The 15,355-nt window shown below is 36.7% G+C and overlaps 1 protein-coding gene across 2 annotated transcripts in view; it reads left to right on the top strand.

Annotated features, from left to right (window-relative positions):
• LOC139970047 (uncharacterized) overlaps nucleotides 1–15,110 on the top strand; it is a 108,649-nt gene extending 93,539 nt beyond the window's left edge. For both annotated transcript variants that reach the window (XM_071975651.1, XM_071975653.1), the window contains exons 9-13: nucleotides 864–908; nucleotides 8,638–8,727; nucleotides 9,336–9,387; nucleotides 10,850–10,955; nucleotides 11,000–15,110. In XM_071975651.1, the coding sequence (XP_071831752.1) occupies nucleotides 864–908; nucleotides 8,638–8,727; nucleotides 9,336–9,386 (186 nt within the window). In that variant the 3' untranslated portion in view covers nucleotide 9,387; nucleotides 10,850–10,955; nucleotides 11,000–15,110. The remainder of the gene's footprint in view (nucleotides 1–863; nucleotides 909–8,637; nucleotides 8,728–9,335; nucleotides 9,388–10,849; nucleotides 10,956–10,999) is intronic.
• The last annotated feature ends 245 nt before the right edge of the window (nucleotides 15,111–15,355 follow it).

Genomic DNA, 15,355 nt, shown 5'->3' on the forward strand with positions numbered 1-15,355 from the left:
ATGTTAATAAAAATGTGGAATCTCCGTCCTTCACCCAAGCATATATACAACATACACATTAGCATAATTTTCAAGTGTAGTTTAGGGTATACAGGTTCTGCCACTAGCCTGCTAGCTGACTTAACTTTTCTGGTCATATATATTTGATTTTTTTTTTCAACCAGAAGTAACCATTGATGTAATATACATTTTTTTTTATAATTCATTTGCAGCAACAACATTAGTAACTACCATGACTAGTAAAATTACAACCAACTTAACAATAAGGAGGCCCTTTTTAGAGTTTAAATTCCCATCAGTTTGAGATTACTATATACGTAAGTTAAATATCCTTGACGTTATTGGAGACGTTAGCGCATGTCTGCAAGTTTACTTATTTTGTTCTTTCCAATTTTTACGGAAACCGAAATTAGCAGTACATGAATTTGTTCCTAACGTGCAATTGTTTGTAACTTTAAAATGTGGGAAGTGCGTTATAACTATTGTTAATGCTCCTCCAAATAAATATATTAGTTTCTGTGTTTTCAGTGATTTCGATGTACATGGAGGACTGGCTAAGGGTGAAAAAGAAAAAAACGGAAAACACGAAAATAAAATGTTTATACTCTTGAGTATAAACCGTAAACATTTTTGCATCTTGTTAAAATAACATCGTCACAAATCGTGCTCCTCTTGATAAATTTTAAATATCAAAATATTCCGTGTTTTACAGCGTTTTCAATCTGACCAGAGGACAGCTGTAGGGTGAAAGGTAACTATTCGGAAATCTGCGAACAGGAATAACAGGCAGATAGATATAGCGCACTTAGGATTAACTTTGTTTTATTAAGTTTTGTATGATTATTTGTTTCTCTTTCTTGTAGGATGACGGCGAATATAGTTCATCGGAAGATGATACAGATGAAGAAGTAAGAATATCGAATATTTTCTTTTAAGCTTGTCTCATGCTAAGATAAACTGTGTAAGACCGATGCAGTGAGATTGAAGGAATTTCGTAAGGCACAGCTGAGTAGTACACACAGGGACGTAACTAAGGCCTGTTGATTGGGGGGGGGGGGGGTGTAGTGGCTGAAATTCCAACTGAATGGGTTTTGAAGACAAAAAATTATGACTGCTGCCTTCCACCCCCCCCCCCCCTGCGCTACTCGTCAACGATACGGTAATTTTCAGTCAGACACCCGATCTTTGGCGACTGCACTTTTGTTTTTACGATACATGTGTAACCACTGGCCCTCACTTCACAAACTTTCTAATCACTCTGGTTAAGCAAGTAAGAAACTAATAAGTTATCTGCTTCAAGGCTATATACACTACTAACTACAAAAGCTATGTTAATGTAACAAAGGGGATTTTTTTTAACAAATTATATTCGACGACATAGTTAATTACCAAAACAAATACATTGCTTTTTCCTAGCGCCAGGGTTCGTACGGGTGCTTGAAAACCTTGAAAATGCTTGAATATGATTGGTCAGTTTTCAAGGCCTTGAAAGTACTTGATTTCTTATATTTTTGGAAAATGTCATTGAAAAGTGCTTGAAATTTAACATGCTTAATGCAAAACATATTTTGTATATATATATATATATATTTTGTAATAGTCAAATTGTGACAAACAAAAACTTAAAAGAATGTCTTAGTTGTCTAAAAAATTACGAGGGAGGGTCGCGCACAATCACTGCAAACTTCTCGCACAGTCACTGGCAAATTACGGCCTCCACTAAGCAATTTCAGTACCAGCGACAATAACCAAAAATCCCCACAAATCTCCGACCACATGGTAGCCTAACTTCACACTGAGTCAACATGGAAATCTAACCTAGCCATATGTTTATTCGCTCAGTTGTGTCGCAAATAAAGAATAAAAATATCCATGAAAAACTTCAATCTTCGACCACATTTTAGCCTAACAATCACACTAAGTCAATGGGAAATGTAGCCTAACCATCGGTTTGGTTTGCCCCCCAAATGAACTTTGCGTAGCTTTGTTTACACACTTTCCCTGCTGCTATCGTTGCGCGCATGGTAGCCTAACACCACACATAGTCAACAGGAAAATCTAGCCTAAGCATCTCTTTATTTGCTGAAATTGTGACACAGTTAGCTAGAACGAAAATATCCGTGAAATACTGCAACCTTCGACCACATGTTAGCCTAACAGCCACACTAAGTCAATGGGAAATGTAGACAACCATTTGCAAAAAAAAAAAAAAAAAAATGCGTAGCTTTGTTTACAATTTCAATTTACTGAAAATCGGCAGTTGTTTGGATGGTATGTGCTATGTCTTAAAGAGGGAATGTTGTATTTTACGTACACCGTTGCTGTGGCGATGGATTGAAGGTTTTAACTTCGATTACTTTTCAGCAGTATATAATGGTTTCGTATTTGGTGGTGATTTCATCCACACACGTTGTTTTCTATGTGTTTCTACATGTTTTCTATTTCAGTTGATGGGTTGTTGGTTTTTCGTTATATATTTGGTGTCTTGACGTTATTTGCTAAACGATCGCAAATTTTTACGATTAAAATTTTAATGAATTTGCTTTAAGGTCGCAGCACTAGGATCAAGAGGGTAATTGTGCTTACTTTATACTATTACAGTAAATGCTTACAACCATTTCCTTAAACAGCATGTTGAATTTTAGAAAAGATCACCCCTAAACCTTAACAAAAAAAACCCTCGTAAATTCATTAAGAGGGTCGTTTTTAACTTTTCATTTTCCAAAATTGCCCCCAAAGCCAAATCTTAATTTCTACCCTGGTTGTAACAACAGTCGATCAGACACGGACAGTCTATAGGCCGAGTGAAAATGCATTGCTGGACGTACGCATGTGAGCTGTACAGTAGTAAACAATCTAAATCCTACCTACCTGAACGATAAATTATTTATCATTCTAGTTGGTAGGATTTATATTGTATATCATAAACAATACTGTTTGTATGCGGCGCACGTGTAGCGTCGTTACAATTCGGATATATCACGTAAACACATGCATGCTGTGAACAATTTTGGTGGAAAATTTGGCACAACTACCAAGTTTTTTGCAGGACTACCAAAATCTTTGAAAATCTTTGAAACTGGTAGTCCCACGGACAACCTTCTCAAATACCTGAAAATCCAACACTGATCATGTCTTTATATACCCAGCGTACACATTGCATTAGATATGTTTTATGCCTCTGTCTCACAGAATGTTTATTGTTAATGATAAGCATGTGCTTGAAAACATAAATTTGGTGCTTGAAAAGTGTTTGAAAAGTGCTTGAATTTTGTTGTGAAAAAAGTGTACGAACCCTGTAGCGCGCTTAATATTATTATTACTTTGGAGGAGGCGGGGCTATTTATCACTCACATGGACAATCTGCCTATCATCTTCGTCAAAGCATTGAGTGTTTTAATTGTATACCATAGAGCCAATATATATACCAGCGACGCAGCCAAGAATTTGCACGGGAGAGGGGAGCACATTTTGCGATTGATATGGGAAGGGGTTTGAGCAATTTTTGAACAACTGAAGGTCCTTAGATGCAAGCTGGTGCAATGCTTTGCCAGTTTCATCATGATCATATGATATCATATTACCAGCAATTTTGTTTCCGGTTTGAATTATTCTTTTACATGTTCTTTTAAATAGTATATCAGAAAGACAAATATATAGTTTTCCAGTAGGATGATTCTTGTTTATTGTCCAATGTCTGGACTGTAAAAGATTTGACGAAGTTAACTGATGGACAATATACACTTTCATATTTAGCAGTGTAATAATTATTTATAGGAAGTGCGTATCACGTACGATTGCTAGCTGAGCTTCAAAACATGTTGTTCGTGCAACAACTTATGACGAATCATAGAAAGGATGAGAACGCACGTTGTCGTCGTCGTCGTCGTTGTGCTTACGATTCGTGACACTCCATCGAGTGCTGTTAGATAGGCTATATGTATTTTATTACGCAGTGGCCAATTGTAGTCTGGTAATAGGCTATAGGCTAAATTTAGCTACTTGCATTTGACAAACCCAGTAGCTGAATCAGTAGGCCTGAATGTTACTACGATTATAATCGAGTTAACGGAGCTGACGAGTATTCATGATCAAAAGAGCAATGACAAAATACCATGCCATAAAAACCAACAGTTTTTCTTTCGACCCTGAAAGGGAGAGCAGTTGCCCCCACTGCCCCCCCCCCCCCCGGCTACGTCCCTAATATAAACTGTATAAACTGAATTACTTGAAGCTAGCGAACAGGGTCAACCCATCCAATAGCAACATTAGTGCATAAGTAAACCGAATTTAAGCGGGCAAACGTTGTACGGCAGTTCTATTAGGCAATGTTTATGGAGTATTCAAAATCATACGAAGGTTTGTATGGTAGAGTATAAGGATCGCGAGATACAATTTCTCAAAGTGGCAAGGAAGACGTGGTAAATGTGACTGATTAAAGGTCAATTTTGATGATTAAAGGTCAATTTTGTATCACAGGAATATATGAATAGGCCAAGATAAATAAGTGTCTCTGAGTACACATTGTAGCTGCCCGCATATATCTGCATACATGCAGTATTAAGTTTCAACTGCTTTCTTGAAGACTTCCAGATAATGGGCAAAGGGCAAAGGCAATTATTATTATTAACAATATTTTCCTGTACAACATGTCGAATGAGACTAAGCAAAGTATGTGGTCGGACGATGAGGTATTCGCACTGCTTGGCATTTGTTGCGACGCAAGTATTATGTCGAAACTTGATAGGACATACCGCAAAGTTTTCGTTTCACGTCATTCAGACTATGGTCCGAAATACAAGAATAAAACAAACAATAATACTGAACGAAAGATATGACGTGATTATCGTGATACACTTTTATAGTGTTCCGCGATCATCGCAGTTTGGGTTACCATTAATTTCCCGTTATTGTAAGAAATGCATGATAAAAGCTGCTTAAGAATCATAATGTACCACATACTCTTACAGCTGATCATAAGGGGATGTAAAAAAATACATTTCTTCAAATAGTTATGCGTAGATCGACCTACCAGGTGAGATGAATACATGTTGAGCCAACATGTATTCATCGAGTAACAAAGGTCAAATGTTCTAGACCTACAAAGCCTAATCGATAAGCCGAACTTTCGTAAAAGCACACCAAAACTTTCCATAAAATATGTCACTACTAATGTTGCTGAACTCTGTATATACATTTATAACAGGAAATTTGAAAAGATATACATGTTGCTTTGATAACTACTAAAAACAGATAGGCTTATTCCTATTCTCAATTACATATATAGCTTGAGATCGAGTGTAAAGCCCAGGTTACAAAGGTTGTGCTACGGTGACCGTTTAGTGTTTAGTCTACACGCCATAACTTCTTTGACGCAATACTAGCAAAATACACTGGTAGGGCCATTTCTTGTTGGCAGCTTGCCCAGAAAAGTGTTTACATCAATGTTAAGTACAATGGTACAGTATAAAACAGGTGCGGACTTCGAATTCCAACAAAACCATTTACAGCATGTCTCGAGCCCAACCCAAACATTTTGTGTTCGGGGTTAACTATTTCTTTTGGGTAAAGTGTGCAAACTTTTTTCCAGAGTTGTGGGAACAACTTTACGAACACAAAGTCGGCATATCTGCTAGAATAATACTATTAAATTATGTTAAGGTTTTCCATTTTATTTGCTTTCAGTTTGGGAACAATGAACGATTTGTTTTACTTGCAAGATATTTTTTACTTAATCCCCGTGACAAGTCGTACAACCCAAAATATTGCCTTTCAGAGACGAAATATGATTTCCATGTGCAGTGCATCGGCTTTTTAAAAGCTGGTAAAAGTCGGCTGTATCGGGAAAGTCCAGGTAGAAATTAGTATGTTTGCGCTGTTTGTATGATGTATGCACGTGCCGAAAATAGTCACTGCATAGCTGTCGATCGCTGCTTGTATTATCTGACGAAAAATTAAAATTGTGTAACTGTGTTCTCTTCATGATCGTGGATTTGCCGCGCTGTTTTAGCTTTGTCGCGATCTGTACTTATGAAACGTGTTGAACATTTACGCCGAACATGTTATCATACAAATACAGTAAATGCCTAATCGTTTGCCCACACTTGCAATCATTAAACTGGTTTTCCAACCATAAGTTTTTTTCGACAGTTAAGTTTTATTACAGTGGAGGACAGAAATCGGATGCTGATCATATTGAATACGCCCTTAAAACTATTCCGTTATTATGAACAGAAGAACAGTGTCTGTGATACTGAGAATATGTTTAATACAAAATAGCGGAATATTTTCCGTGAACCTGGTTTGGACGTTTCCCAAGGTTTTACCCCATGTCGCTATACCTGGAGTTGGTGATATCCCTATGTTCCGACGTCTACAGTGGTCACAACGTTTTCATATTTGAGCCAGTTGACATCAGATGACTTTGGCCTTAACTAATATCAAGGGGTTTGTCCAACTCAGAATGGGTAACCTACATGTTTCCGTTCTTGAAATAAAGTTGGCACAAGGTTTTCATTGTATCATCCAATTGACTTAAGATGACTCTTGACCTCTAATAAAACCAATAAGGTCCCTGTGTAATATGGGAAGCCAACATGCCAAGTATAATGGTTGCCAATGATACAGTTTTAGAGAAATTGGTGTTGCAAGAAGGCAGTGCGCACACACACTGTAAAGCAAATCCAGAGAGCCACATATTTGTATTCGGCTCTGCATATACATACTCACGCCATCATCAGTTCATAGGTTTGGATTGTCATTGGATCAATACTTTCCAGATAGGTTTATGCAATAGATCGTTGAACTTATTACTAGATATAAACTATGCTGCATTGCAAAATCAAAGAACCCACAGTATATGCACTTTTTAGTTTTCATGATCATGCAAGAATAGAACCAACATGAGAACAAAAACAAAAACACATGACAGCAGAAAATGCTGAGGTATTTTGCTGCTAAACTTGGACTCAATTTCGACCTGTACGATTATGGAAGATCCCCAGTGAATTGCTACCACAGCGCTCCTAGAAGCAGCAAACACTATTTGATGAACTAATTATTTCTAACACAAAATATTTAATAAACACCTTCCTCCTAGACCCCTAATCCAATATCTCTTGCTTGAATACTTAATTCATAAAACCTACGCCAAAATCAGTTAATTGTTCCCTAGATACATTAAAAATAATAAACTGGGAGGAGGTTTCAGCCTTGGCAGTTGGAGGAGACCTCTTGTTTAGGGGCCCGGTGGCTAGAGGGCTTGTGAGTCAAACCCCCGAAGAATATTCCTCCTATGGGGTACAGCCTAGTCACCGGAAACTAATTTTTTTTCTTAGCGTAAGGATTTATCACGGCAGGGCGGGTTTGCCAGGTCTGGAGCAACCTCCCATTATATATTTACTAAGTAGTTTCCAGTATTCAATGAAAGCTTCCAAAATGTGGGGGTTGCTTGTCTTCCTCTCCATTATCGATTCACCAAACATCTATTGTCTGTTTTAATAAAAAAGAATATTCTAATAAACCTGCAGGAGCCGTGACTTGCGCGGCTCGATCAGGAGTTTTCATTCTGACCATGCATTGATAACTGAACAACGAACATCTGTACGCGCGGTTTGTTAATGTTTTACATATGGAGTTCCATAAGATTGCCCAATTATGCAGACACAAGTCAGTCTCCCTGTGTTTCACTACATTAATTGCTCCGTTGACTTACACACTAAAAATTGGTCGCTTTCCATAGCCGCTAGAGCATAGATAGAAGTTTTCAACTGACATATCCTACCCACATGACTTGGCCTATCACAGCACATTCAACTGTTGCCACCATGACCGTTCAGATTTTGAGCTAGAAGAGCTCAAAGTTTAGCATAGTGCTCTCCCAACCAATCTGCCTGCTCTTGCTGCGGAATCTCCTTGTTTCACACAAGATTTTCTAAAATACCTTAAATTAACTTCAACCCTCCAGTAGTTTATTCCGTCCTCTTTTACATCCAAGCATCAAAAAGAAATCAGAAAATGCAAAAAATAAAATCAATTGAGTTGGTCACCTAGGGTTGTTTTCCCACGGTTACTCTTTCAGGCGGACGTGCACCACTTTAATTGTGGTGCGGTGCCTGCGGAGTTTCATTCATCGTTGATTTATAGTGACAAGTACCAAACATGGAGCAACTTTCCTCTGAAGTCGGCCCCGCAAAAACTATAAAACTTCTCTCATGAGAGAAACCGAAATGGGTCTGCGAAGATATCCTGTCCCCAAAAGAGAAAGCCTGGGAGTTTCTGCGCTGTCCATATCTGTGTAAATAGAGATGCAAAATATATAGAAGACAAAACATTCATGCCCAAGCAAAGATGGGTTTCAGTTAATTTCGACCCCTAAAGACGTAATTAAATTGCTGTACCTATCGTTGCTATACGCCGCTTTCGTTAACCCCAGACTTGACAAGACCCAATCAAATTTTACTGTTAACCGGCTAATTTTCCTTTTGTAAACCGGATTTTCGGTAATAAGGTTGGACAGTTAACCGGTTATTGAAATCCGAAGTGTTCTTGATGCCTTCTATACCTTCTATATGTTTTTTTTTTTTTGTGGACGACCATGGTTACAATTAATGTTTGGTTTCTTCTACTGTCACGTAGGCCTCTCGTGATGATGAGGAGAGACAACCGACCTCCTATGTAACCACCAGTAATAACAACCAACCAGCAGAAAACAGGCCTACACCAGATGTGAGTAATGAGATCTGTAGTATGAACAGAGATCAAATGTTATCACCAGGGATCAAAAGAGGGATCAAATATAATGAAATAGAGTATTAAAGGAGTAAATAAGATCTTAAACTCTGTCCTAAAATATTGAGTTGGCTTTGACCAGTTGTTTTTTTTTACGGAATGTTTATAATATGTTAAACTGTCTCAGACTGTCCAGTTTAATTAGTCTCTGATATATTTGAGACGTCTTAAATCCATCTGTAGTGAATTTAATTTGATCACTAGTAACAACATCGATCAAGATGGGATCAATAATTTCCATCAATACATGAATTATTTCTAAATAATTCATAGCACTAAATCATTTGTCATATTAAGAAAGTCATTCTTGTTACTACAGCTGTTACTGTAAATAGAGGGCGTCTGACGAGACTTATCAAGTCCTCTGTTTATACACAAAGCGATGAATTCATCTTGATATGAATTGCTACCTGATTCTCTGGCGGAATGTTGTTACTAGTAATAGCTAATTGTTCTCTTCAGTTAAGGCAGTCGTAAATGACTTACCCTATAATTAATACTCATTACGTATTAAGATATGAATCTTTTCTTTCTATTTTGTGCAGGATGCAGCACAGAATCGAACAAGGTCTAGGAAGAAATGTACAGTCTCGTGAGGTTAGTAATGAATATCACAGCTGAATGAGACTCACTGTTATAATCAAATGTTTTTTTGTTTTTTTTTTGGATGAGATTTTCTGTAACAAACACATACTAATACGTAATTGAAAATTTGTATCCTTACTTCCTAACCGGAAACAAATGCATTCCTCAACTGAAACCAAAACGTAACAAAATGAATTTTGTGAGGAGAGATCAAATTTGGCATCTCTGGTTGATTAGTAAAAAAGGGGGGAGCATGGGGGCGGGGGGTTATTTTCTCATATAGTAATTTAGACTGAGCTCTGAATATTCTGACAGGACTGAAACGTAAGGACGCATCATTGGTAAACTGATAAACATCTTCTATAAGCAGTGCTGACAAACATATCACTCAAGACAGATATCTCTATATCTCACGGATAAGGTCTGAATAGGGAAATAAAAATAAAAATACCTCTACGGGATCGAACTTGGTTTAAACCATTAATTATTAGTTAATCTGACAGCAGATGATTCATGTCAGTATGTTGAGTAAATTATCCAAAATATTATGTGTAGCAGTGATCTCTGTCAGTATGTGTAGCAGGTGATACCTGTTATTCTGTGTAGCATGGATCTATGTCAGTCTGTGTAGCAGGTGATTCCTGTTATTCTGTGTAGCAGGGATCTCTGTCAGTCTGTGTAGCAGGTGATTCCTGTTATTCTGTGTAGCAGGGATCTCTGTCAGTCTGTGTAGCAGGTGATTCCTGTTATTCTGTGTAGCAGTGATCTCTGTCAGTCTGTGTAGCAGGTGATTCTTGTTATTTTGTGTAGCATGGATCTCTGTCAGTATGTGTAGCAGGTGATGCCTGTTATTCTGTGTAGCAGGGATCTCTGTCAGTGTGTGTAGCAGGTGATTCCTGTTATTCTGTGTAGCATGGATCTCTGTCAGTATGTGTAGCAGGTGATGCCTGTTATTCTGTGTAGCAGGGATCTCTGTCAGTGTGTGTAGCAGGTGATTCCTGTTATTCTGTGTAGCATGGATCTCTGTCAGTATGTGTAGCAGGTGATACCTGTTATTCTGTGTAGCATGTATCTATGTCAGTCTGTGTAGCAGTTGATGCCTGTTATTCTGTGTAGCAGGCATCTCCGTCAGTGTGTGTAGGTTATGCCTATTATTCTGTGTAGCAGGGATCTCGGTTAGTCTGTGCAGCAAGTGATGTTTCTCATTCCATGTAGCAGGGATCTATGACAGCCTGTGTAGCAGGTGATACCTGTTATTATGTGTAGCAGGGATCTCTGTCAGTATGTGTAGCAGGGGGATGCCTCTAATTGTGTGTAGCAGGCATCTTCGTGATGTGTGTAGCAGGTGATGCATATTATTCTGTCTAGCATGGCCCCGTTAGCAGTTGTTCTTTTCTTGCATTCCTTCATTAACTGCAACAGTTCGTGGAGGTGATAACACTTTTTAAATAGTTATAATTTTCTGTCTTTCTAGGTTACATATTTGAACAAGAGTTATCACCACGCGGAACAGCAGATTGTCTAACGTGTACTAGTCCAGAGACACAGACAAAGAGGTGGCGAGAGAGAGCGAGACAACTAGGGTGGGGGTGGAGGGGGAATGGAGAGAGCTGGGTGGAGAAAGAGGGAGGGGGTGGAGAAAGAGAGAGAGCAAATAGACTGATATTCTTCTCAGTAACGTCTCTGGAGATGTCAGAGCAGACTGTTTTATTTAGTTAACCGTCTTTTCCTTTCTGATTATTGATCATATTTTGCGAGTAGATATTAATTATCAACGATGCCTGTTAGCTTTGAATAAAATTTAACAAAATCTTGAGAGGACCTTGCCTTTCCAATTCTGCTGAACTTATTATTTTCTATAGACACGTGACGTATAGAACGCATTAAGTGCGATTTCGTTATATAGCGATTGTTCAATCACGTGACATATGGAACGGATTGACTGCTGTTTTATAACATAGAGAATACGTTATCATGTTCTTTATCATACAGATTAAATGTCATTTGTGTAATATCACATTGATTGTAGGTAACGATCAGGTTATGAATTTGAAATGATTAAGTAAAGCTTAATAATATATTGAATGTATTACATTAAACGGATCAACTACTGATATTTAATATAGTGAATGTATAACCCCTTGTTACATGACACGGATTAACTGATGATATTGTTTGCTGCACTTACTCAGAATATACTCCTCAGTAAGAGTTCAACCGATGTTACGTAATGGTAATACCATTATGATGTTACGTAATGGTATACCACACTGATGTTACGTAATGGTAATACCCTTCTGATGTTACGTAATGGTCTATAATACTGATGTTACGTAATAGTAATACCATACTGATGTTACGTAATGGTAATACCATACTGATGTAACGTAATAGTAATACCATACTGATGTTACGTAATAGTAATACCACACTGATGTTACGTAATGGTATACCATACTGATGTTACGTAATGATATAACATGTTGATGTAACGTAACAGTAATACCATACTGATGTTACGTAATATATATAATACTGATGTTACGTAAACTCCAAACAGTTCCAAAATCAGAGGCAATGAGTGTTATTCTTGTCTCAGTTCTATACTGTTTTTTTTTTTTACGATGAATGTACAGTTAATCTTTAAACCACTCTTTACGCTACCACATGATGATATAAATGCCTAGTTGACCCAAGATTACGGAAATTACATTAATTTGTGGTCAAATCAAATGAACGTGACAATTTTTTTTAAAATTTGATTATCTATTAGTATTTGTAATTATTCATTCCTAATATCTATACTTATTCGACATCTGTTATAGGTTCATATTTTGCTTTGTTTTTGTAAGTTTGTTACACTATCTCGAGATACTTAACTTTTCTTCTATGTCGTTCATTTTTTATTTTATGTGAAAATACTTGATCACCCTCCCCGGGAGAATCAACATAAACTATAGACCATCCTGTAACTGTGCTGTACCCTGCGGACTGGATTAGCTTACTAGCACTCTGTCCACCTGATTCCTAATCTAGAAGGCTCATTACCCCTCATCAGAGCCAAGGTATCCTCCATCTAATAAAGTCAAGCTTGTCAGGGGAACTTTGAATATGAATATCCCAATCGATTGGTCCCACCTTACTAACTAAATGTTAGGAAACCCATTTGTCATTCTTTTATGTACAGTTTTCAGCGTCCAAGACGGATCAGAATAATCACTCTGAATTTTGTAAAACTTGGGGTGGGAGGGGGTGGGGGAGGGGTGAGGTTTGATGTGTCTTCAGATTAATGTGATATCAATTGTATATCTTTAACAGAGAATAAACCAAATGTGAAGATGGTTGTATAATCTGCCAATGTAACTTCTCAGTGAAATGATTTCACCTCCTGTGCTTACTTTTGTCTTTCGACAATTACAATTAAAATTATACGTATTTTGTTATTAACTTCGAAACCATTTAAAACTTGTATATATATTTTTTTACTCTTTGCGTTTTTCATAAAGTGATCTTATTGGATATACATATAATGTGTTAGAGTCACTATGATCTCTATCAAAGGTCAGCAATTGCACATTAATCTATGAGTGATCTGTTATATCGAAGTTTTGGTGTATATCGCAATTCAAGACTTTTCCAGTAAAAATGACGTCATTTATTTAGGTTTTCTTTTCTCATTTAGCTTAAATATTTCCTGTAGCAGTTTTGTTACAAGTAATGACATTTTATGCATCATTTACATTCACTTACAGCTACTAATTTTATATTTGTTTTTGTTGGGGTGGTTTGTGCTTTTTCTTTGCCTTTGTTCATTGTTCATTGTTCATGGTTAATTCTGTAATCTATGGAATTTAAAGCCAACTGAAAACATAATATTTTGTATGGTTTACGATAACGTGTATATTACGTAATATAATGATCATTGCAAAACATTCATATTTTTAAATCAGTTCATTTAAATATAATGATCGGCTTACTATTGTACTTACCTTTATCTAATTACTACGCGAGCTAGGCGTTTATATTCATGTGTACTTTAGTTGTTTATATTACCTTAAGTTACATTACAGCCGATAAATGACAACACAGTGACGTTCTGTGACGTCATTCAATAATAATTTGAACAAGATCATGACATTCTGAACATTTTGTGTACTGAAGCTTGATCTCAATGATCGTACTTCTATATATGGTAGGTCTTGTAGTTTACTCATGGCTGAGTCCAATAGTAGGTCAATAATTCAATGGAAACATTTGATAATAGGTTTAATAATGGCAAATTATTTCAGAATATTTTGCACATTGTAAGCATTCCATGAAAATATCGTTATGTTGTTAATACCACGTCATTGCAGTTTCTGATGTCTGGCTTCAATTGTCCAAGCTTTAAGACTATTGCAAGCACACGGACAGGTCCTTCCATGTTATCCCCTTACTGTGCACATAACATTGAAGCCATTTCTGGGGTAATCTACCACCAGCAATTTGCCGAAAAAAAAAACATTTTAAATTGACTCGAAATCTCCTTTCATGAATATTTGTTTTCTTTTTATATATTATATCCGATATAACACATTGTTTATACATGTTTCCGTAATTTTCAATCTTTCTTTTGTTCTTTCTTCATTCCCTTTTCGTTATTTTTCTTTTCGTTTTTTTGCTTTCTTTTACCGTTTTTACCATTCATGTGATTAAACAAAGGTAATGAGTGATACGTTTGTATAATAACATAGGAAATGTGAAAGAATATAGTTGGTCATCCACGCAGCTCGTATTTGATGAGCTGTTTAACGTGATTGACTTGGAAAAGTCAATATCTGCTAATCGTACCGTCATCCTACTAGAGAGTATTAACACGGAACTTACACTATGTTTTGTTGTTTTCGTTTCAAAACACCTTACATTGCACCTGTCATACATTACAACATGTCCTCGTTTTGTCAAAAAATAAATAAACCCATATTTAGTTTGTTGCAGTCTGGTATCCATTTTGTATCTTAACTGTACCGAATTCTTACGTAACTTGCGACTACAATGACCATTAGAGATAAATTTGATTTGATCATGTTTATTACAATGTTTTATTACTATGAATCGTATGGTGGTTTGAAGGGTACAACCGACATGTAGACCTACTGTGTCAGTACAGCACGACATCATTCTTAATCTGTATATTTGTTTCGAGTTTCAGACTTTCAGGTAGTTGTCGAGTTGTCGCTTTGTAATTACGTTGTCAACACATCACACATATTTGACTTTGTCGAGTTGATCAGTCACGCTAACCAGTAAAAGCTTGAGAAAAGAATTGTCAAATTGTCGTGTTGTTTTATGTGTTTGGGACAAAAACACTTCAAACACGTAATATTTGTCGACATACCAACTGACACGATAACGTGATACGTTGACGAAAATGGATAAATTGTCGAGTTGCTGCGTTACCCTATGGAGCTAGGTAACACATCACTTGGAAATATGCCAAAATAATAACATGTGTTGACATGTCAAGTAACAAACAATTACAAAAAATATTAGATGATCAAGATGCCGTGCTGTATCTTAACTTTCACAGCACTTCAAAACTACGTTAATTTAAGACTTGCATTGACATGAAACATTGACAATAAAATATCAAATTATTTGAATGTCGAGTTGCATATTAAAGCAGTTGTTTGTCCCTTCAGAACCGGCGTGAAATCACGATATTGACTTGTAACTTAATAAAACTTCAAATCAAAGATTCTGTGATCCGTTTCCTTTCTTTGTCTGCTTTATATATTCTACTGCAGTGTTAGTGTTAGCATAGGTACTAACTTGAAGATATAATGTAAATATTTTTAATGTCTACCAAAGTCTTTTCCCAAACTTGGAGTTATCCTATATGTTTCTGTTGTCAAATTGTAAAGTCGATACACAAATGTCAATGTATTCTTAGCCAAGTCTCTTCAATCTGGTTACATGGAGCAGGCTCCTGCAATTATGC

This window comes from Apostichopus japonicus, chromosome 7 (genome assembly GCF_037975245.1).
Source record: "Apostichopus japonicus isolate 1M-3 chromosome 7, ASM3797524v1, whole genome shotgun sequence".
NCBI lineage: Eukaryota > Metazoa > Echinodermata > Holothuroidea > Aspidochirotida > Stichopodidae > Apostichopus > Apostichopus japonicus.